The 23750-nt window shown below is 40.6% G+C and overlaps 1 protein-coding gene across 1 annotated transcript; it reads right to left on the reverse strand.

Annotated features, from left to right (window-relative positions):
• Positions 1–1139: 1139 nt before the first annotated feature.
• LOC121138801 (translation initiation factor IF-2-like) lies at positions 1140–13777 on the reverse strand. Its single transcript, XM_040741526.1, has 2 exons — positions 4124–13777; positions 1140–1882 (listed from the first exon to the last, which is right to left on the reverse strand). Exon 1 carries the CDS (start codon positions 13681–13683, stop codon positions 13009–13011), a length of 675 nt encoding a protein of 224 aa, XP_040597460.1. The 5' UTR covers positions 13684–13777; the 3' UTR covers positions 1140–1882; positions 4124–13008.
• Between the last annotated feature and the right edge of the window lie 9973 nt (positions 13778–23750).

The raw sequence follows: 23750 nt of genomic DNA on the forward strand, positions 1-23750 counted from the left end.
TCTTATAATAGGTTTTGAAACTATTTCACTGAGGTGTTTATTTTTTCATTACATTCATTTGTGTTGTGTGTGTGTGTTGTGTGTTTACAAGTTCTAAGACCTATGGGAGTCAGATCTCCTTCAGTATGTGGTTCCAGGTTACTAAGTTTGGTGGCAGAAACCTTTATCTGCTGAGCCATCTTGCCAACCCTATTTATTTTATTTAATATTATTTTTGTTTGTTTGCTTTCTGACACAGGGTTTCTCTGTGTAGCTCTGGCTGTTCCGGAACTCACTCTGTTAAAATAGGCTGAACTGTGTCTGCCTGAGTGCTAGAATTAAAGTACTTATTATTTTATTTTATGTAAGTGTTTGCCTTCATGTATGTGCCTGTGGCTCGCAGAGGCCAGAGGAGGGTGTGAGTGCTGAGAACGAAACCCAGATCCTCTGTTAAGATCCCCAAGGTTTTGTTTTTTGAGACAGGGTTTCTCCCTAGGCTGTCTTGGAACTCACTCTGTAAAGCAGGCTGACCTCAAACTCAAGAGATCAATCTGCCTCTGCTTTCTGAATTCTGGGGTTAAAGGAATGGGCCACTGCTGCCTGGTGGGTTTTGTTTTTTGATACAAGATATCACTACCAGCCCAGGCTGTCCTGGAAATTAAAATCCTAAATGCTGAATCACAGGTTTACATTACCATGTGCACCTGAACCAAAGTTTCTTAGGCATTCCTAGGAATAGAACTGCCTTTTGTTTTTGAAACAGGGTTGCAAGTATCCCAGGCTGGCCTTTAACTATGTAGGTATGAATGAGCTTGAACTTCTGATCCTCCTGCCTCCCCCTCTTACATGTTGGGATTATAGGTGTTGGTCTGTATGTCTGGGTTATGTAGTGCTGGGGTTTGCCCTCAGGACGCTGGGCATGCTAGGCAAATACTCTGCTGATTAGCTTGTTATATTTTTTTAAATTGCATGTATGACTATTCTTGATTATCACCTTGACTATGTCTGGGAATACCTGTGAGGGATTTTTCTTGACTGGATCATTTGAGGAAAGAAGACCTGCTGTCCAATAATCTTTGTACATTTGAAAATGATGGGACATGAGCAAGTTCTAGGACAGCCAGGGTTATACAGAGAAAGAGTGTCTTGAAACAAAACAATAAAACAAAACAATGTTTATTTACATATTTTGGATACTTGTTCTTTATATGACTTACAAACACTTTCTGAAATTCTGTGTTTTCTTCTCAGTTTCTCATGAGAATAAAGTAGTTTATATTTTTGTTTTAAATTTTGATATAGTACAATTTGTATAATTTGCTTGTTGACTATTATTAGTGTCATATTACACCACTGCTCAATCCAGAGTCATAAATATGTATTTATTTACCTGTAAGTTTTCTCCTAAAAATTGTATAGCTTTAGTGGTTAAGATGAGTGATCCAACTTAACCCTACATATGCATTATACTCATTGCTTAATAAAGAACTGGCTGGCCTATAGCTGGGCAGGAAGAGATCGTGTGGGAGAGCCAGACTAGGAGGATGCTGGGAAGAAGCGTGGAGCTGAGAATTTCAGAGAACACTCGGGGAGAAGATGAACTTGCCATGCTGAATAAAGGTACTGTCATACTGAATAGGAAATATGGGTTAATTTAAAATGTTAAGAGTTAGCTAGTAACAAACCTGAGCTATTGACCGAGCATTTATAATTAATAGTAAGTCTCTGTGTGGTTATTATGAAACTGGCTGGAGGGGCAGAAAAATTCTGCCTACAAAGATCCACCTTAAATCTGGGCCATACCTTCTGGGCCTTGCTCTTTGCCTGTCTGCCTTCATTCTTGCTGGCAAATTCATTTCTTAACTGTCATCAGAGCCTGCTTGTAGTTAGCATTTTCTTTGGGCTGTCAAATAAAGACATGGATATTTACTATTAAATATGTGTGATCAGCCTTAGTTTAGGATTATCCTACTAGCTCTTTTAACTTATTTTAACCTGTTTCTGTTTCTCTTCATCTACATTTCACCTTGGGCCTTTTTATCTGTATGTCCTACTTTTCTGCTTCTTCCTGGTCTGGCTGGCCTCTGGTGTCTCCTTTTCTTTCTTCTCCAAGCCTAAATTACTCCTCCTACATTTCTCCCTGCCCAGAAGTTCTGCCTGTACTTCGTCCCTAGATATTGGCCATTCAGCTTTTTATTAGACCCATCATGTGCCTTGGACAGGCAAGGTAAAACAGCAACACAGCTTTACATAATTAAACAAATACAATACATTTTTATACAGTTAAATACATGCAACACATCCTTGCATAATTAAACAAACATTCTGCATCATTTCCCCCTTTTTGTCTGAATAAAAGGAAGGTTTTGGCTTTAACACAGTAAGACTATATTCACTAAGAACAATTATCAAGTAAGAATTACATTTATAATAGCCAGCCTATTTGCATATGGCAGCACATTTCTACATAATATTTCATGACACATACATCTTCAGGATTCCAGTATATACTGAAGGCCAGAAGAAACATCCAGCCTCATGGATCATACAACTATTGGACTCTTGAACTTTCTGTCAGGAGATAGCTATTGTTTAACCAAAGCCCGTAAGCCATAAAATACTATATAAAGAGTTTCTCTACATAGTCCTGGAACTCACAATGTATTCCAGACTGGTCTCAAACTTACAGAGATCTGCCTACATCTGCCTCCCAAGTGCTGAGATTAAAGGCATATGCCACCATGCCTAGAATTTGTACACCTTTGTTGGTGACATGTTTTCATTTCTCTGGGGGTGGAACTGCTGGACCATGTAGCAACAACTATGTTGAGTCTTAAGATCAACCACCGAACCCTTTTCACCAAGTGGCCACATCATGTTATAGTTCCTTCAGCAATGTATAGGTTCTAGTTTTTCTTCTTGCCAACACTTGCTTTTGGCATTTTAAAATTGGGCTATCCCAGTACACATGAGGTGGCAAAGTATAATTTTGATTTGAATTCCTCTTAACCAGTGGGAATGAGGATGTTCTCATGTACTTTTTGTCAGAGCCCATAAAGATGCCTCCACTTCAAGGTGAGAGATTTCAAAACTGTCCTTAGTAAGTCAAAAGACATAAAGGTCTAAGGCTTGGCTACTATAGGACGTTTTGGTCTTGGTAGCCAATTTCTTATTTCTGAATAACAACAGAGTTGGGCTGAGGTGTTTACTCTTGTCCCTCAAGGACAGGTAACAGGTGTGGTTACCAAATGCTTAGAAGAGTAAGGGAAGAAAATCTGTTTGTTCCTTATACATGATAACAGAAGTCTTCTTCCATGTCCCCCTTTTGATTGGGGTACTTAAGAATGTTGAAGAACAAACTTGGGACATTCAGTATTCACTGGATTACCCCCCTGACTCTATCCTGTGTCTGTCTTTCTCTTAGCGTCTTTACCTGCCATTTCTCAATCCGTACTCCCCCTCTCAGGTATGAACCTGGCAAGTTGGCTAGATCAGACTGAAGGCCCACAAAGATGGGTTCCCACAACTTTTTAGCTATTTTGTATACTTTTGTAGAAATGCCTTTCACATTTCATTTCTTTGAAAATGATTGGATATGAGCAAGTTCTAGGTTAGCCAGGGTTATACAGAGAAAGAGTGTCTTGAAACAAAACAATATTTACATATTTTGGATACTTGTTCTTTATATGAATTACACTTTCTCAAATTCTGTGTTTTCTTCTCAGTTTCTCATGAGAATAAATTATTTTATATTTTTGTTTTAAATTTTGATAAAGTATAATCTGTATAATTCGCTTGTTGACTATTATTAGTGTCATATTACACCACTGCTCAATCCAGAGTCATAAATATGTATTTATTTACCTGTAAGCTTTCTCCTAAAAATTGTATAGCTTTAGTGGTTGAGATGATTGATCCAACTTAACCTTACATATGCTGTAGGGTAAGAGATCCACTTGCTATTTTTGCTTGGGTATATCCAATTGTCCTCACTCTGTTGGAGGCATGCTTCTGTGGGGTGCAATGAACATTACCCCTAATTGTTCATTTATGGGTTTTGGGTTCTAGTATATACCCTTAGATCTGGTTATTGTAGTGTGGTTTTATAGCAAGTGTTAAAATGAGGAAAAATGAATGTCTTTACCTATGTTCTTTTTTGAGACCATTCGGGCTATTGTTGGTCTCATGGACTCCCACATAAATTTTGGAGTGAGTTTCAACTTCGTAAGAGGCAGAATTAGGGGACAACTGGAATTTTGGTAGGACCTTTTTGGAATCTGTAGAATAACAGAAAATACCACCATTCCAATCAATCTTCCAATTTAATAAAAGTTGAATCATAAATTTCTTTCAGTGTTTCATAGATCTCACTGTAGACGGCTTGTGTACACTATTCGAAACAGCATAGAATGCAAAAGAATTTTGATATTTAAATCTTACATGTGATGTACAGAATCAGGTGACACAAGTTTAGGTGTTCCCAATATGATTTTAAGGGGAATTTGTTGGATAAAGTGGTACATACCTGTAATCTCAGCAATCAAGAAACTGAGGTAGAAAATCATGAGTTTGAGGTCAGTGTACATATACACTCTAAAAGAAAACCAGCAGCAACAGCAACATGGCTCCACGGATAAACTGCCTGCTGGCAAGCCAGCAGCCCTGAATTTAATCCTCAGAGCCCACAGGGTGGAAGCACAGAACTGATTCCACAAATTGTTCTCAAACGCACGCACACGCTTTAAATTTTTTGTTTTGTTGCGAGATAGTTTTACTATGGAGCCTTGGCTGACATGGAGCCTCTATGTAGACCAGGATGGCCTCTAATTCATAGAGATCACCTATCTCTGCCTCCCAAATGCTGGGATTAAAGGTCTTCACCACAACACCTGGCATTTAAAAAACTTAATAAAAGTAACAACTAAAGAAACAAAAAAGGAATTTGATCATCTTCCAAATGTAAATGAACCCCACATTTTCCAGCTCCTACATGTCACCTAGATTATCAGCTATGTGTGTGTAAGATACTACCTTCTTTAAAAAAGGTTAAGGCAGATTTGAGAATGATGAATTCAAATTAATCTTAGATGAACCCTATAAAAACTTAGAAAGCTTTGGAAGTAGATCTGGTTTACTTGAGATATGCATTCCAAGAGGATGTAACCCATCCATGGCTAGAGGTTGGGAGGTTCCCAGAACTACCTGATTCACACTTTCCATGAGGGGAGTTGAGGGTGTAGCTCAGTGGAGAGGTATTTAAACAGTGAAAGGCCCTGAGTTTCATTCCTAGCACAGAGTAAAATACACACATAAATAACAGGTTTCCATATACTGTGTGGTTAGTAGTGTAAATAGTGTGTGACACTCAGAATGGATACATTTTACCGTTTTTTTGTTTTGTTTTGCTTTTCTGAGACACATTTTAACACTTTTGTTCTAGTAACAAAGGTAAAGTAATAGCCATTGAAAAGATTGAATTTTTAAGAATTTAAACTCTGTAATAGGCAGTCAATATATGAAGAAAATTTAAAACAAAAACATTAAACTATTTAATATTTTTTGTTGTTGTTGAGATAGTTTTTCCCTATGTAGTCCTATTGGCTAGGGTGGCCTCAAACTCAAGAGTACTACGATTAAAAAGCAAGTATAACCACGCCCTTACTATTTACTTAGGATGCTTGATACAGGGTCTATGTAGTCCTGGCTATCCTGGAATTCCCTGTGTACACCAGACTGCACTTGAATTCAGATTCATCTGCTTCTGGTCCTGAGTGCCAGGATTAAAGTTGTTTACCACCACAGCCAGTGGTAGTGTGTTTTTTTAATTAATAATTTAAGATATCTTTTTTTAAGTCATTCAGTTTACCCCAAATAACATGTTCTAACATAGTAATAGTTTTATAAAGTTTTTGCAGTTTAAGAAAGCCATACAACAGATGTGGTAGCAAATGTCTTTAATCCCGGCACTCTGTAGGTAGAGACAGGAGGATCTCTGAGCTTGAGGCCAGTCTGGTATACATATGGAGTTCCAGGACACCTGGGACTACACAGACAGACTGTCTTTAGAAAAACAAAAAGCACAACTCAAGGTACTTTTCAAATTGGTGGAGACACTGGTACTACAGCACAGTGGGAGCAGCCTCCACTATAGGTCTGAGATGTTTGTTATCTGATGCCAGTCTTTGCTTCTGGGTCGAAGGAAGTGAGCCATTAATACATTCCTTAACATGTCACATTAAGTCACAAGATTGATCAGTCATACCGAGGTAGGCAATGAATAGCTAAGAGGGCTGTTAGCCAAAAATAGTTCAGCTCTGAAGCTTCACTATTCTAGCTCTCCACAATCTTAAGTACTAATCAACCCATTACACCTGTAACAAAGATATGGCTTTTCTCTAGCAAATTCAGTTCCTAGCACTTAATCAAGTAGTTTTATAGGAAAATAGAATGAGAAGTAAAATGAGCTGTATTTAAAGCTGACTATCAGAAACACAAGGTACACGGGAGAAAAAGATGCCATTCAACAGAGCTCACATGGAGGGGATTTTTTATTAGGGGAAAGGGAATTGGAAAACGTCAGAGGGAATGGGGTAGACTTGGCTCTGGGTACAGGAGCAGCAGAAGAGGTGGGAGAGACAGAAAGAGAAGTGGTGTGTGTGTGTGTGTGGTGGGTAAGCAGGGCTCTTTTAATGTGCACAGGTGGTGCTCTTCGTGGTAGCAGCTGAGGGTGTACCCTGTCAGAACCCCCGGGACGGGTTAGTACAGACGCCTGAATACTAATAATGACAACAGATTCAATTAGGATTGAAGATTTCATGGCAGAAAGGTGAGGAAGTTTTCTTATGAATTAATAGAGATTATTTATCAATGAGATAATTAGGAAGGTGTGGGGACTAGGGAAGTATAAAACTGGGAATCCAGGTTTGCAAATATTCAACATTCCTTTGTTTTTCTCTTTTTATGAATTTATTTTTTGCATTCCATCACCATTATTTTTATAGTAAGTCAAACTAAAAATGAATGAGAGGCTTGTGAGATGGCTCAGAGAGTAAATATGTTTGTTGCTAAGCCTGATGACCTTAGCTCAATTTCTAGAACCTACATGTTTGAAGGAGAGAACTGACTCCTGCAAGATGTCTCCTCACCTTTACAGGTGTAGTGCTCCACAAACATATATACACAAAATAAATGTTAAAAATGACTGACTCCTGAAAAAGTATTTTGTATGTACAGACAGCAAGTTGACTAAAACTGAAGGATCATTTGAGGACAGAAGCTTGAAAACAAGCATTACCAAAATAAATGGATCTCTGCAACTTAGAAAGAAACTTACAAAAAGCATATAGTTTAGAAAATGTAGAAAAGGTACAAAAAAAAAGAAAAAAACACTTATTTTAAAGAGTTTTGTTGCCACACCAACACTCAGGAGGCAGAGGCTAGCAGATGTCTGAGTTGGGGCCAGCCTGGTCTACAGGGCAAGTTCCAAATTAGCCAGGGCTACACAGAAAAATCCTGTCTTGAAAAACAGGTGAGAGGGTGGAGTTTTAGTTCCTTTTATATTTTTAAAAACATACCACTATCTCACGTCTACATCTTCACTTTAGATTTTTTTAAAAGAAATAAAATCTTTTTTTCCCTTTTAGAAACAAAATCTTTAGAATCTTCTTCTTCTTCTTCTTCTTCTTCTTTTTTTTTTTTTTTTGGTTTGTAGGCTGTCCTGGAACTAGCTCTTGTAGACCAGGTTGGTTTCGAACTCAGAGATCCACCTTCCTCTGCCTCCCGAGTGCTGGGATTAAAGGCGTGCACCACGGCCCAGCTTAGAATTCTATTTTCTAAGCTACCATTTTGGAAGTTTTATATGCGTAGGAAATGCATGGCAAGATTTTAGGATTCTCATCAACAGTTAAATGTATCCAGATTTCCAGAGATTAATATGAAAAATTGTGAATTACAGTAGTCTAAATCCATTGTCTTCTAATGTTTTTCTGAAACACAATTTTAGTAACTGTATCATGTATCACTGTACAGATAAACCACTTCCTAGTGCTGTGAATCAGAAGAGGAGTTTGGCTCTTCTGCCCCTCTAGGGACTACTGGGGTATATTCAGAGGCATTTTAAGTTGTGATGACTAGGAGTGTCACTGTCTCAGGTGATAGAGGCCATAGATGTCAAAAATTCTAAATGTAGAGGCTCAGTTCCCAGCACCCAATTCCAATTCCACAGGATCCAATACCATCTTCTGGTCTCCAGGCATGGGGCATGCACATGGTGCCTGGTCATACATGCAGATAGAATAAATTAGAAATTCTAACATTCACAGGATAACCCCTTACAACAAAGAATTAACTGAGCCACTCTGCCATAGGCCTCCCAAACAGTTCTATCATTGAGAAACTTAGCTTACTGCTAAACTTTCAACTTCATACCTTTTCTACCCAAACATAGAACCAATCACCTGGTTTTAAATTCTGGTCTTGACAGGTTACTAGCTAAGGAACACTAATTAGAAGGAAATGCACTGATTCTGTAACTTAGTCTTCATGAATCAATTCCTTAGTTGCAAAACTGGGGGCAAATGATAAAATCTGGATTAGTTAAGACACTAAGAGGCACAAATCTAAAAATATTTCAGTGGTTTTAATAATACTGTATTTTAAAAATAAGTAAAATCACAAGCTTACCATTGAAGTATGCAATGGGTCTCAAGATCTGGCTCCTGTCACTGAATCTAATGTCCTTCAAACCATTAAATATAATGATAAAATCAATGGTGAGTCAATACTAGAATTGGGAAAAAAAGAATAGATAATGTTACAGTGCCTCCAAAGCAACAGGTATTCTTCTTAGAATGCTTTTCTCTGATACAGAGGTTTGTATGTACTTGTCATGGTGTTTTAGACAGAGTGGCCTCTTCCCCCTCACTACCTCGACCTTCTATGGGCTAAGACACAAGTACGCACTACTGTATCCAGATGGAGCTACAGCCTCCATTCATTTTTCTAAATGTTTTACAATCATAGAGATAATATTTCCTTCAAAATTGATACAAATCCTTGTCTTATTCATTAAATCTTTTAGAAAATTAAGCGTGGTATAGGAACTTTTTCTGCATGTGCTTTGCTGCACTAGACAGTGTTGGTTACTTGCTCTTCAGGTTCACTACACACCTGGAAGGCACTCAAGTTAACTATCGTCATTACCATCAATAACACCTATGGATACGAACAAATCAACATAGGGCAGTTTTAAGGTCTGTAAACAGTACCGAAAGCAAAGAAGAGCCTCTTCATAATCAGTACCCACAGCACTTTCAAGAGTGCCTGACAATAGTTGACTGAGTTATCATTTGTTAAAAAATACTGATTTTATGTTTATGAGGTTTTGCCTATGCTATGTGCATGTCTTGTGCCCAAAGACGGCAGAAGTGTGTGTCAGATCCCCCAGAACAGGACTTATGGATGTTTGTGAGCCACTAAATGGATGCTGGGATCCAAACAGTCCTCTAGAAGAGCAGCATGTGCTTTTAACCATTAAGCAAACTCTCCTAAAAGCAAAATTTCAAATGTTTTTTAAATTGCTTAAAACAGACATAATTTTGATATGCACTGAAAAAAGCCAAACATATAAACATAACTGGTCAATCTATATTTTAAGTGATTGCTATTGGGCATCCCTTAAATTAGAGCAATAATACTAAACTGTTTAAGAAATATCAAATATACATTCAGAGTGGAATTTCAAATCACGCTGAGTTTACAGAATTAAGGTGTGTGGCCATCATCCCAATGCCCTTAAAGAGTTTCTGTAAGAGTAATGACATATAAATTTGCAGTTTTACAGGGTCTCATATCACATGCTGGTCTCCAGATCACCCTGCAGCTAAGGATGTCTTTGAAGTCCCTACCCTCCTGCCTTTACCTCCCAAGTGCTCAGTTAACCCTGTTGATATCCTGGCATTATGCTGACCCTGCCCCCTGACAACTGGCAGGTTACACAACCGGCCTTCAAGCAGATGATTAGCTCTAAGGTTCCTGTGTTGTGTGGCTAAGTCGTGTATTACGTGACTGCATAAGGGCTCTGTACAAATGTGCAAGCTTTTCCTTTGAAGGAAGCCCCTCCTGCCTGCTCATCTTTTTCCAACTCCACTCCCATTGGCCAACACCTACCCCTGCCTTTGCTCCCTTTCCCAATAAACTCCACATGGGTTTTGTTGAGTTTTTTGGTTTCATAGCCAGGAGCTGCAGCAAACAACCCCTGCAGTTTAGTTTGAGAGGCCACTGGATTACTTGACTAGTGGCCTTTGGGACATGTGAGGGCAAGAATTTCTCACAGAAACTTATTTGCCCTTTAATGTATTTACATAATTTACTACATTGTACAAATTATAATGATTTGGGTCAATCTCTCAAGATTGGGTTAGGTATAGTGTGAGACGAGTTGGTACATAGTCCCAATCCCAGTAAGATTTGTTGTGCTATGTTAAAGTGTTCAAATTGTATCCATGGAGGAAACTAAACCACTGAAAATTCTTAGGAAGGTGAGGGACATGGACAGTTTTTCATAGAAAAATAATGGAGGCTAGTACAGGGCTAGCCAGGAAGAGAGGGCCTGAATAACACTGAAGGTGTTGTCAACAAATGTTAGTACTGAACGTTTATCACTATGCAGGGGAAAGAGTTAATATTTAAGCAGGAGTTTACAATCAGCATGTTAGACACTTAAAAGATCAAGGGTTATAGATTTGTCAGGTCAAGATTAGGAGGAGATGCTGAGGTTAAAACTGAGAAAAATTTAACAATTTGAGTATTGTGAAGTACTCAGGTGTTCAGTAGACACTGAATAATCCCTTTACACTCCTAAAGAAAATCACTTTAAAAGTGACATTTATGACAGGCAGTGGTGGCACATGCCACTTGGGAGGCAGATGCAGGCAGCGCTCTGTGAGTTTGAGGTCAGCCTAGTCTATAATGTAAGTTCCAGGACAGGCTCCAAAGCAACACAGATACCCTGTATGGGAGAAAACAAAAACAAAAACAAAAACAAAAAATAACCCCTCAGATCTCTTCTTCCATCCTGTGAATCCTGCAGATCAAACTCAGGCTGTCATTAGACTTGGTGATGAAGCACTTTTACTTAATCTCCTTTACCAAAAATGCACTGAAATACTGACAGATATTAAATTAAAAAAACTTAGTAGAGGAGTAGAGGGCAAGAGATCTCACACAGCACCTAATCTTTGCATCATCCATGATGTATTCTAATTATTTGAGAGATGGGGAAAGACTCAAGTAAATAGACCGGGGTTTAGAAGCAGCAGAAAGGGAACAACACAAGAATGGCCAATACACTAGTAAATCTAGACAAAGTTTCAGCATTGTCCATGCCACATAATTTAAAGGTCCTTGTAAGTCTGTTTGTATTTCACTGAGAAAAGCTCAGGAGGCAAAGCTGAGACTGGATTAAGATGTTCCAAGGGGTGCTACAGAAGACTTTGTTCTTGTTCATTATGGCAAGCAGAGTGTTCAACAGAATGAGGGAAAATGGCTTGTGGACACAGGACTTGCAGGTATACATGATTAGCAACATTTACATCCTAGGTACTCAAAAGTATATTTAACAGAATTCATGTTACATGTTTTCACTTTAGTCTTAGTAAAGTCATTTGAGATGCATATAAACTCAAAGATTTACATTGGAATATAAAGTAACAAACAGACACTTGTAGTAACAGTTTCCTAAAGAAGTCAGGGACAAGAACAGTATATTATTTTTTAGTAGATAGCCATGAGGATATGTGGTGCTTTAACACCTGGAATTGGACTGCATCTGTCTGGATGGGTGACACTGATTAACTGTGGGGAAACACCAGGATAAAGCCTTGGTGTGCTCTTGGTGTGTGTGTGAACTTCAAGAAGCTGGTACTCTCCTCCAATCGTGTGGGTTCTAGGATGGAACAGAGGTTGTCAGCTTTGGTGGCACATGACTGTACCCTTTGGGTCATCTCACCAGCCCTGTTTTTCATAGTTTCTTGCTACATTTTTTGTTATCACATAGCTTATACATGTTAATTTGATGTGTTAGTAAAAAAAAATTATTCTAATCCCAGCACTCGGGAGGCAGAGGCAGGCGGATCTCTGTGAGTTCGAGACCAGCCTGGACTACCAAGCGAGCTCCAGGACAGCCTCCAAAGCCACAGAGAAACCCTGTCACGAAAAACAAAAACAAACAAACAAAAAAATATTCTTGCCAATTCACTCCTTTCCTTGGTGCATAATAAGTTAGTGCTTATTTTCTTTACTTCTGCTTTACTTTGTCGGGGTCCCACACTAAAATTCTTGTTTAAAAATACCCAATATGCATAGTAGCACGTCAAAAATCATAAAGACAAGATTTGGGATACAGTATCAGTACAAAGTTAAAAACAAAGTGATGTAAACAACAAGCTCCTCTCCAAAACGTCTTTGAAATGCAGCCATTCAGCGTTTTCCAGTCTCTATGACACTAAACGAAGGGCTGCAGATCAGGCTCAGTTTCATACCTCCTGGGTCTTATTTTGTCGTGAACCACTCATTGTTTGAGTTAGAGATACAAGTCCTAAACTTTTACTTCTACCAGAAATTCCTGGAAATAGCAATTTAAGTTTTTTTTTTGTGTCACCTAATTAGTCTGCATGTAACATATGCTCATCAGATTTTAAATCTGTAGCTTCAAGTCCTTGCCTGAGCCCGATTACCTTTACAAATACAATATTCTCCCAAGCCGACATTCTCTAGTCTTGATGTTGTTGACGCATTAGAGACCTCGGGAACGTATGGTCGTGTCGCTTACACTCCAGTCCACTTGGCTTCGGCTCTCCTCTGCTGGGGCGTGCTCTTGGCTTACCTGGTCTGTCTGACTGTGTGCCGCCCTACCCTTGCAAAGATGCCAGGCATACTTTCCGAGCAGCCTGCCGTGCGGGCGATCGGTGTATGAGTGTCTCCCGCGTCAGTCGGCTGACCCTGTCACCGGCCTCTGTCCTGCTGCAGCACTCACTCCGGAGGCGGACGAGGGCCGCGGAGCTGTGCGGGCGCTCCCTCTTCCGCCTCCGATTCCCCGCCTGGAGCTGCACCGGGTTTGGCGGGGTCGGCCTGCCGCGGCCAGAAGGTCAAGCTCACCTTGGGGCTTACCACGGAAGGCCCGCAATACCTTCCAGGGTCAGGGCAGGACAGCGGAGCCACCGGCCGGGCACGGCGCCCGGGAGCCCAGCCGCGCCCGTCCCAGCAGCTCGGCGACTTCCGCATTTGCGCAGCCGCCTGGCTGCGCTGCCCGGAGCGCCCCTCCCCCGGCTGGCTGTTTCCCGGCGTGCTCTGCGGCGGAAGGGCCGAGTTGACAATAACAAACCCCGCGGCGGCCGCGACCCGGCCCTTTGGAGCTCCGGCTGCCTCCGGTCCCAGCGCCTCGACAGGCGGACTCGGTGCCCGCGCGGAGCGAGGGACCTGAGCAGCGGCTGCGCCCCACCCCGCAGCCTCCGAAACTCGGGGCCGCGCCGGGCGCTGGGCGGCCGGGCGTCGGCGGTTGTGTCGGTTGGCGGCGCCGCAGGGGCGGTTGGTAGCCGCCGCCGAGGCCAGGGCGGCGGCAGAAGATGGTGCCGGGGGCCGCCGGCTGTGCTGCTGCTGCCGCGGGCGGAGGAGGCGCTGCCGGGTGAGTACCGCCCCTGCCCCCATCTGGCTGGGGGCTCGCCGCGGGCCGGTTGGCACCTGACGGGCTTGTGGGAGCGGTCGCCGCCACCAGCCCGCAGGGTCGCCGCGCCCGGCCAGTGGGGACGGTCGGGCCGGCCGGCCGCCGACGGCATCGCGGGAGCGGGGCGCCCGTGCCTACCGGAGGCCTGAAGCGCGGCCTCCGCCGCCTGGGCTCGGCGCAGCGGCGTGTCGGGCTCTGGAAACCGGAGAGGGTTTGGACCGCGGCCGAACGGAGTGCACAGAGGGGAGGAACCCAGAGGTGATGCCTTTGTCCCGACCCCGGAGTGCGAGCATCCGTGTAAAGTTACTCCCCGGAATGACTCAGCCTCCGCCCGCCCCACTGATGAATTTGGGGTGGGGGTGTATGCGGGTCCCCAAACTTGGTCAAATGACAGTTTTCGAACGTAGTGCCTGTAGTTTCTCTACAGACTGGTGGATAGGATGTGCCATGGTGACTGTTTCTGGTTTCGTAATTCTGCCCTTTCCGTCATGAGTCTTGAAAGTGTGATCATTCCATGAACTGGTATAGGCCTGGTGCCACGGAACACTCATGCCATCACTTATTGATAAAGTCCCTGTGAGACATTCAGTTGGGTGGAGATGTTGTCAAGTCTGTTGTAAGCATTACAGTTTTCCCAGTTTGCTAACCATTTTCTGTAAAAGGACTTTAGGGTGATGAGGCTTATTTATCTGAGGGCTTGCAAAGCTAGCAGTTTAGAGGCAACCTGACTGGCTTGTGTGCTTAATCAGATGTTATTATTGTATTTCAATAGGTGATTTTTTTTATATTATTAGATCTATACATGGGCTGCTATTATTGTGTTTGAGAATATTTTTTACTTAGTGTTATTACAAAATATGATATGTATCAACATTTTCCAGTTAAATTTTTGTCATGTTTTTCAGCGTTTACAGCTGTGTTTAAAACTTCAGAATATAGAGTTAAAATCTAGCTAATCATCTCACCATTCCAGGAGACTGGAGGATAACTTTAGACTGTGGGTTACCAGTGAGTTTACGGTGGTTTGGGGAAGCCTGGTGATACCAAGTCTTTTTTTTTTTTTTTTTGGTTTCTTGAGACAGGGTTTTTCTGTGGCTTTGGAGGCTGTCCTGGAACTAGCTCTTGTAGACCAGCCTGGCCTTGAACTCACAGAGATCCACCTCCCAAGTGCTGGGATTAAAGGCGTTCACCATCAACGCCCAGCTGAGACCAAGTCTTGAAGAAAGAAAAACAACAACAAAATTGATATTAGGTAGTTATGCCATGAGGCACATAATGTATTATCTCATTGACTAATCTATTGATGTAGTTGGTTAGTGGACTTAGGCCACATTTTAAAAATAACTTTGAAGCCGGGCGTTGGTGGTGCACACCTTTAATCCCAGCACTCGGGAGGCAGAGGCAGGAGGATCTCTGTGAGTTCGAGGCCAGCCTGGTCTACAGAGCGAGTTCCAGGACAGCCTCCAAAGCCACAGAGAAATCCTGTCTCGAAAAACCAAAAAAAAAAAAAAACAAAACAAAACAAAAAACTTTGTTTTGGATTAAATTGTGAGGTATTTGATTCTTTCTATGTTACTGGCAATCAAGGACGACAGAGAAGCGGTCCTCTTTGCCCACAGACAGTTCTCTGTGACAAAACATAGGGTTAGAATACACAGCAGATTACTTTACACATAAATCCATAAAAACCAAAAGGCAAAACATACAAGAATTGATTCAACCATTGTAGTTTTGTTTCTGCCTTGTTTCTTTGTTTCTTTTTTTCCCTGTTAGTTTGTACTGCTAGTAATGAAGTCCAGAGCCTCCAGCATGTTCAGTAAAGTGCTGCATCTCTGAGCCACAACCCCTGTCCCAGAGGTACATCACACAATCTCCCTTTAAAAGGTTGGTAGACTCAGGTTTGTGTAAGTAAATCAGTTAAAGGGCAAGCAGAAAGCTGGATGTGGTGTGTGCATACCTTTAATTCTAACTCATGGGAGGAAGAGGCAGGCAGATCTCTTGAGTTCAAGGTCAACCTGGTCTACATAGTGAATTCCAGGCCAGGCAGGGCTCCATAGTTAGACCCTGTCTCAAATAAAAATCAAAGGCTAACAAAATCTTTTTCAGTTAGTCTCTAACCCTATCTACACTTTTCTGAGACAGCCAGAGTTTCACAATGTAGCCTTGGCTGGCTTGCAGCTTCTGTAGCCTGCACTAGCCCTGACCCCAGAGCAGCAGTCCTGTGTCGGCCTCATAGTGCTAGAATTATAGCCTCAAACCACTACACCCCACTGCACTTTTCTTTTGTTGTAATGACTCAGGACACTCAGGGAAAATCTGACAGTACTCTTCTGTGCCCATCATAGTTCTTTTATTGTATATTTGTTACATTGAGACCATTGAATTAGCAACTAAGGATTAAAAGGACTGTAGGAATATCTTTTGAAGCAGATTCTCAAGTAGCCTAGGGTGGCCATGGTGTAATTGAGTCTGGTCTTAAACTTTAGTCTTTCTGTCTCTACCTCCTAAGTGATAGGGTTACAGGTGTGTGCTATGATGTCCTGCTAAGAAATAGAAACAATATTTGGAAAGAATGTTTGTATAAAATAACTGGCATTACTGGAATTGGACTCTTTTTTTTTTTGAAAAACCAAAAAAATTATTTTTAAATTTAAATTCCAATTAGAAACAAGGTTTCTTCACATGTCAATCTCATGTCCCTCTCCCTTTCCCTCCCCTCCTCCCACCCCCTCCCACCACCCACCCAATACCTCCTCCTTTTCCCAGGGAGGGTGAGTTCTTCCATGGGGGTGTCCATAGTTTGTCATTTCATCCAGGACAGGGCCTAGAACCTCCCCCCAAGAGTCCAGGGTGAGAATGCATCTCTTGTTGGAATTGGACTCTTAAGTTTAGTTTAAGGAATGTAGAATTACCAAGGCAGGAAAGAAGAGATAGTGATAAGTCCCTTTGTCTTTAAGAACATCCTAGATATCTCAGGTTTTTTTTTCTGTTTTTTTGTTTTGTTGTTGTTTGTTTTTTTTTTTTCCAAGACAGGGTTTCTCTGTATTGTTTTGGAGACTGTCCTGAAACTTGCTCTGTAGACCAGGCTAGCTTCGAACTCACAGAAATCAGCCTGCCTCTGCCTCCCAAGTGCGGGATTAAAGGTGTGTACCACAAACACCTGGATGTCTTAGTTTTATGAGGTTTTGTTTGTTTGTTTGTTTTGAGAGAGGGTCTCACTCTAACCCATACTGGCCTTGGATTCATTGTGTAGCTCAGATTGGCCTCCAACTCTTAGTCACCTTGCTAGAGCTGCCATACCTGACACACCTTGGAGTTGTTTTTGTTTTCTCTTGACAGAATTTCTCTGTGTAGCACTGACTGTCCTGGAACTCGATTTGTAGACCAGACTGACCTCAAACTCTCAGAGATCCCCCTGCCTTTGCCTCCTGAGTCTTGGGATTAAAGGCGTGTGCTACCACTGCCTTGGTATACCTTGGAGTTTTGATACATTTTCAGAGGAAAAATAAGAACACATGGAGTGTTAGGATTAAAGGGGTGTGCCACCACTGCCTTGGTACACCCTCTAAGTTTTCAGAAGAAAAATGAGAACACATGGAAGGTTATGAAGTCTGTGTGCCTATGTGTATTAGATGGTGTGTTTGAAACTTTAAATAAGCTATCTTTTACTGACCTGTGTAAAGACCCAAGAGAATTTAAGAAGTGATGGCTACTTGACAATGAAATGCCAGGAGTTAGGGGTAGCAAGAGAAAGAGGTTGTTCTCTGTAGACATTCGAGTTTTATAAGTCATAGTTTAAAAAGAAGGAAAGAAAGTGGTGGACCATGTGGACCCTGCATGTTTAAGGCAGAGAGTTGAGTACTAGTAAATCCAACAGGTCTATTCCTCAGATCAAACCTGTGAAGTACGCTTGTATTCAGTAATGCATTCTAAAGAAGGCAAAATGGCAAATATCAGTAGCTGGGGAAAGAGGCTAGAGAAGCAAGACTGTGGAGTGTCAGTCTGTAATTATGAAAACAACAGTCATCTATTTTCATAGTGTTATTAATTTGAAACTATCCACATTAATTTTCCCTTCACTATTCATACACAAAAATTGGCCATTTGAGCATGTTTTTTTTTGTATTGTCCTATGTTTATAGTCTTGGTTTAATGGAGTAAAACTGATTCAATATTATATAGGTAATTTGGGTTTTGCTTCATATTTAATATACATTGTAAAGTAAAATAATGCAACTAGAAAATTTTCTCTAAAAGTCATGGATTTTATATAGTTTTAATGAGTTAGATAAGCCACCAGAATGAGTAATATATTAATGTCCTGATGTGGAATGATTTCTGTGTTATGCAGTCCAGGCAAGATACACAATAGTTTGTATGGCATCATGGTGGAAAGAAAGAACTGAGTATCATTACTTGATCTATAATAATCTTCACATGTTCTGTGGCAAATGCTTTCACAAAGCAAATAATGTTTAAAAATTTGGGGACTGGAAATGTATCAAAAGTTAAGAGCACTTGCTCCTCCAGAGAACTCCAGTTTAGTCTTAGCACCCACATCACTTGTAGTTCACAACCACCTGTAACTTCCAGATTTAGGGACGTTACACACAGCACCATCGTTTGGTCTCTTTAAGCACTTGCACAAATTTCACATACAGTGTGTGTGTCTCTCTCTGTGTGTGTGTGTGTGTTGAGAAGGAGGCAGGCATTCTTAACTATGTAGCCCTGCCTGTCCAAGAACTGCTCATTTTTAGAAAGCCAAATTATTTTGTATACACATCTGATGTATATACTCCTGAATTCAATTTCTGGTTTAGAAGTATTTCTGTTGTGGTTTTGGTCATGAGCTTTTCATATGTTACCTCCTTCTGCCATTATCTGAACATGCTTGTCTTGTGTCAAAGAAGGCACACAGCCCTATAAACCTTTATGGAAAGGGTTTTATTTTGTAGAATGTGAAGAAGATAAGAAGATGCCTGCCGTCTTTTCCTCTCTGCAGGTAAAGAGTGGCTAGATGGGGGTGCATCTGACTTTCACCCAGTTCTTGGTCTGGGTCACCTATATGTTCTTTGTGGTGGATGTTGTTTTCATTGATTTGCAGCAACCAGTGAACACTCAGTTATAGAATTGCTAAGAATTGCAGTTTGCAGAATTAGAAACAAGTCAAAATTATTTCAAATTGCTTTCCTTCATGAGGCCTTTAATCTGCTTTCTTTGGTAACATTCAGATCTTCTACTCTATTAAACTTGGAAACAACTTGAAAGTATTTACATTCCTAGCACTTAGTACCATGTCTGGCTTATTTAGATCACACACACACACCTCACACCGCAATATTGGAAATCCAATGAGTGTGTTTAGTTGTAAAAATCAAAGTTTCTTATTTGAGATTTCTCACTTTCATTCCCCCATATAAGAAAGCTAATTCTTGAGGTTTTAGTATTTTGGAAAGTTTATGGTAAGGCTAGATTGGTAGGCCTTGTCATCACAGTGACCATTTTTCAAGAGGAAATGTTGAATTGCCCCATTTGAAAAGTAGGCTAAGCCAGGCAGTGGTGGTACCATATGCCTTTAATCCCAGCACTTGGGAGGAAGAGCAGGTGGATCTCTGTGCATTCGAGGCCAGCCTGTCTACAGAGCGAGTTCCATGACTAGCTCTGAAGCTACACAGAGAAACTCTGCAAAACAAAACAACAACAACAAAAAACAAAAAAAGAAAAACAAAAAAAGGGAGGGGATGTAGAAAAGTAGGCTAGACATTTAATAAATTAATTTTAAGACAGGTTTTTACTATGTAGCCCTGGCTGGCCTGGAACTTGTTATGTAGACCAGGCTTGCCTCCAGCTCAGAAATTAGACTACCTGTCTGTCCTCAGTGCTGGAATTACACTACCAGGACTGACAAGGCAAGACATTTGTTTCTGAGTTGATTTCTAGCTATCTTATATAAAGACATGGAAGTCAAGCATCACCCATATATTCTATATAAATATAATGGGGTCATTTTTTATATTTTAAATTTTTACTGTTTTAGATTGTTTTATGTGGCATTGGATACCCTGGAACTGGAGGTGTAGAGAATTAGGAGTTGCCATATAGATGCTGGGAAGTGAACCTGAGCACCCTGAAAGAACAAGTGTTCTTAACTGCTAAACCTCTTCCTTCCATCAATTATAGCCAACTACAAGTTCAAAGGATCTAAGGAAAAGCAAATTGTCCTTTTGAGCATTTTTTTTCTCTCCCACTTTAGTCCTTCCATATTACCTTATGTAGCTGATTAGAGTTCTGTATCTTGAGAGGAGAAGACAATTCTGTGGGTCACGAGGAGCTGGGGATAGTTTCTCAGAAATGATGATAGGCCCATACTTAGACTTTAAAATTCAGATAAGCAGTGATTGGTGGAAGAAGGATTTTACCTGGCCTGAAAATGTATAAAGTGTTGGTATAGTTTTCTTGATGTATGGGATCCATTGATGATACTTCTGGGAAAAAGAAATGGGGTTAATTTTGACACTATTAATATTGAAGCTTAATATCCATTAAGTAATATTTAATATTACTCACTCCTGGGCACTTACTGTAAATAATGTACATTATTGTTAACTCTCCTTAACCAACTCTGTAAAAGATACCATTTTGGTTTGTAGATCATGAACTCAGATGTTGAAGTTATTTAGTCCCAGTGAAATAGATAGAATCTAGATGAAGATAAATCTTGTTCTAAACACTGTATTTTTAAGTTAATATGTATTGGAATTGTTAAGTTCGCATATATAGTGGGGTTGCCAATTAAACAAAAGGAAGTAAGTGGAATCGTGTAGGAGCTTAGCTAGATGTTATAGCATACAAAGGTAGTTTCAGAGAAGACAGGGGATGATATGGGGGATTGGAGTGGACTAAAAAGTTAAAAGAGAGTTTGCAGACTCTAAAGGTTATACCAGGGAAGATTAGGAGTTAGATTCTAAAGGAAAACCAGGGAAATGATAATTTTATATATAAAAAAGTGAGGGCAAAGAGTTAAAGCAAAAGCATCAAATTAAAATTTGAACTTGTTGGCCAGGTGTGGATGTGTAGCTTATCAGTTTATATGGTTGGATTTGTTGTTGTTTGTTTTATGTAGGGTCTAAGTAGTCCAGCTTGACCTTAAACTCATATGTAGGTGAGGATAGCCTTGAAATTATGATCATCTTGTCTCCACCTTCTGAAGTGTGGCTACTGGTATGCTCATTACCACACCTGGCTTATAACAGTGTTGGGGAGTGAATCCAAGGCTTCCTCTGTATGCATAATAGGCAAGCTCTTTACACTTCCACCTTTGGAGCCAGTCATACTGTGAGGTTCAGGCTTATTTCTGTCCCATATATATCCCTGAGTCCCAGTGCTAAGATTTCTGACACTCCCAACCATCCCTACCAGTGGTAGAGTTATTCCTTAGCATTTATTGGGTTCAACCCCCAAAACCAGGAACGAGAAAAGAAAAATAAATATGGATATGTTTGATTTAACAGAATTTGTAGTTGGAAATATTTTACCCCAGCCAGTACTATTTCTGAGTTGGAGATGGACCTGAATTTGTTACTAATATTAACTGATGTTGTTTTCATACATATGTGGAAGCTTTTGCATAATTCCTCCACATACATGGAGATTATTCTTTAGCTCCTCAGAACCACCTTGGGAAATAGATGTTTCCTTTTCTTTTCATCAAATGAAGGAAAATTGGTAGATGAAGCCAGTCAAGGTAACAGAGTAGAGCAGGGCTGGTTTTCTGACTCATCTGTTGGTATTCTTTTGTCTCCCTATAGATAAAAGAGGAATAAATATGAGTGACCATTTAGGGGAGCCAAGGGCTACATACAATCTAGATAGTCAGTTCCAGGACAGCTAGGGCTATATAATAGAGACTCTGTCTCAAAAAACAAAACCTAGGAGTGGTGACCTACCCCAAGTTATGTGTGTTATGTTTTGCTTTTCGAGAAAGGGTTTCTCTGTGTAGTCCTGGCCCTCCTGTAATTTGCTCTGTAGACCAGATTGGCCTGGAATCAGAGGTGTACGCCACCATCACCTGGCCCAGACACACAATTCTTAATTTGTACATTTTTTAGTACACATTGCAGGTTAAGTCTTATTAAGAGTTCCACCAATTTATATTCCTGTCAGAAGTGTGCCAGTAGAGCCAGGTGTGGTGAGTGGTACACACCACAGAGACCAGAAAGATCTTGCAAAATCAGCGTCTGCTACCTAGGAAGTCTCAGGCTATTCTTTGTTTCAGGACAAAAAGGGAAGAGAAGGGGAAGGGAAAGAAAAGGACAGGAAGGAAAAAGGGAGAGGAAAAGAGCCATTGGGTGAATTGTTTGTTACCTTTTCAGCATTTTAATAAGTCATTTCCATCATTGGTGGCATCCTGAACACTAAAAATGGTGTCTTGTAGCCAGCCCTCTTAGTTCTCATTTCTTAGTTTAGCCTGCACATCCAGAGTTTATTTTCCTTACACCATTTTTCTTATTATTTTTGTTTTGAGATATGGTTTGGCTATATACAGTTCAGGCCATCCCCATACTCCAGGGTATTTAGGCTCCTGAGTGCTACATCATCATAATGTAGACAGTTCACAAATAATGACACAGAGACAACTTATTAATTATGAAAGCTCAGCCTTAGTTTAGATTTGTCCCACTAGCTATTACAACTTAATTAACCCATTTATTTTAATCTATGCTCTGTTGTATGTCTCACTTAGCTCTGATTTGTACCATTTGTCCGACTTCTTCAGAGCGCCCCCCTCTCTCTTGAGAGCGCTAGCTTCATCTGCTCCTTCTCTTTGTTTGTTTGTTTGTTTTGTTTTGTTTTTCCAAGACTGGGTTTCTCTGTATTGTTTTCGAGGCTGTCCTGGAAACTGGCTCTGTAGACCAGGCTGGCTTCAGACTCACAGAGATCTGCCTGCCTCTGTCTCCCGAGTGCTGGGATTAAAGGCATGTGCCACCAACACCCGGCTCTTTCTTCTTTTTATGCCTGGAAGTCGTTGGCCCTTTAGCTTCTTACTACACCAATCACAGTAATACATTTTCACACAGTGTACAGATATCTAACAACATCACAATACTATCACTTGAAAAAAATTCTTCATGTTTTTCTTTCAATTGAAATTCTACTGTTGTGTATCTTTTACACACTAGTAAGTTTGAACATGACTAACATGCTTTGATATTTCTCTACAGTGTTTTCATAATGAAATATGTACTGTTTTGTCTTACTGAACAGAAACTAGTAAAAATACTTAGGCAGGTGGTCAAAAAATAATAGGAATTGGGAGTTGGGAGTGATGAACAGATAGGTCAGCTATAAAAGCACTACTAGCTTTGATTCCCAGTACCCACATGAGGCTCACAGCCATCCAATTTCAGGGGCTCTGACATAGCTACCTTCTGCAGGTACCAGGCATGTATGTGATGTACTCACATACATGCAGGTAACACACATATACACAAAACATAAATAAGTCTTGAAAAAATATGAGTAGGTATGATGATACATCCTTGAACTCCCAGAGCTCAGGCCAAGGCAAGAGTACTGAAAGTTCACAAAGTAGTAGGCAGATGATTGTGTAATACTGTACATGTACAAAAGTTTCCAGTTATAATTCCCTCAGTAATTCACTGTAACAGGTATTTACAGACATTTGGACACTGTAGTAGGAGGAGGCTGTGTGTCTAGTAAACACTACACCGTTTGGGTATATAAATTTGGGTATCCATAGGATCAGTTCCCTGGGAATAAAGAAAAAAGATAACTATTTGTAATACTAAAGTACTATGTTGTGTATAAAGCCACAGTCATTTTTATGCTAATACTGAAAATAAATACAACAAACAAGTTTAGATCATATTAAGCACATCACGAAGTTTAAAAAGTTTTATATAAGGGCAAATGTACCTATGACCAATCCCAAAGTTACAAGTTGCTAAGAGCACTGACTCTTAGTTCTTTTGTATGTTAATTTACTGTGTGTGTATTGGGGTGTTGTGTGGAGGGCAGAGGATAGTTAGAC

Source organism: Mesocricetus auratus, unplaced genomic scaffold (assembly GCF_017639785.1).
Source record: "Mesocricetus auratus isolate SY011 unplaced genomic scaffold, BCM_Maur_2.0 Super-Scaffold_6730, whole genome shotgun sequence".
In the NCBI taxonomy this organism is placed as follows: Eukaryota; Metazoa; Chordata; class Mammalia; order Rodentia; family Cricetidae; genus Mesocricetus; species Mesocricetus auratus.

Coding starts and splice junctions, on each gene's coding strand:
- LOC121138801 (XM_040741526.1), bottom strand. CDS start 13,683: ATGGGGGCAGGGGCGGTACTCACCCGGCAGCGCCTCCTCCGCCCGCGG.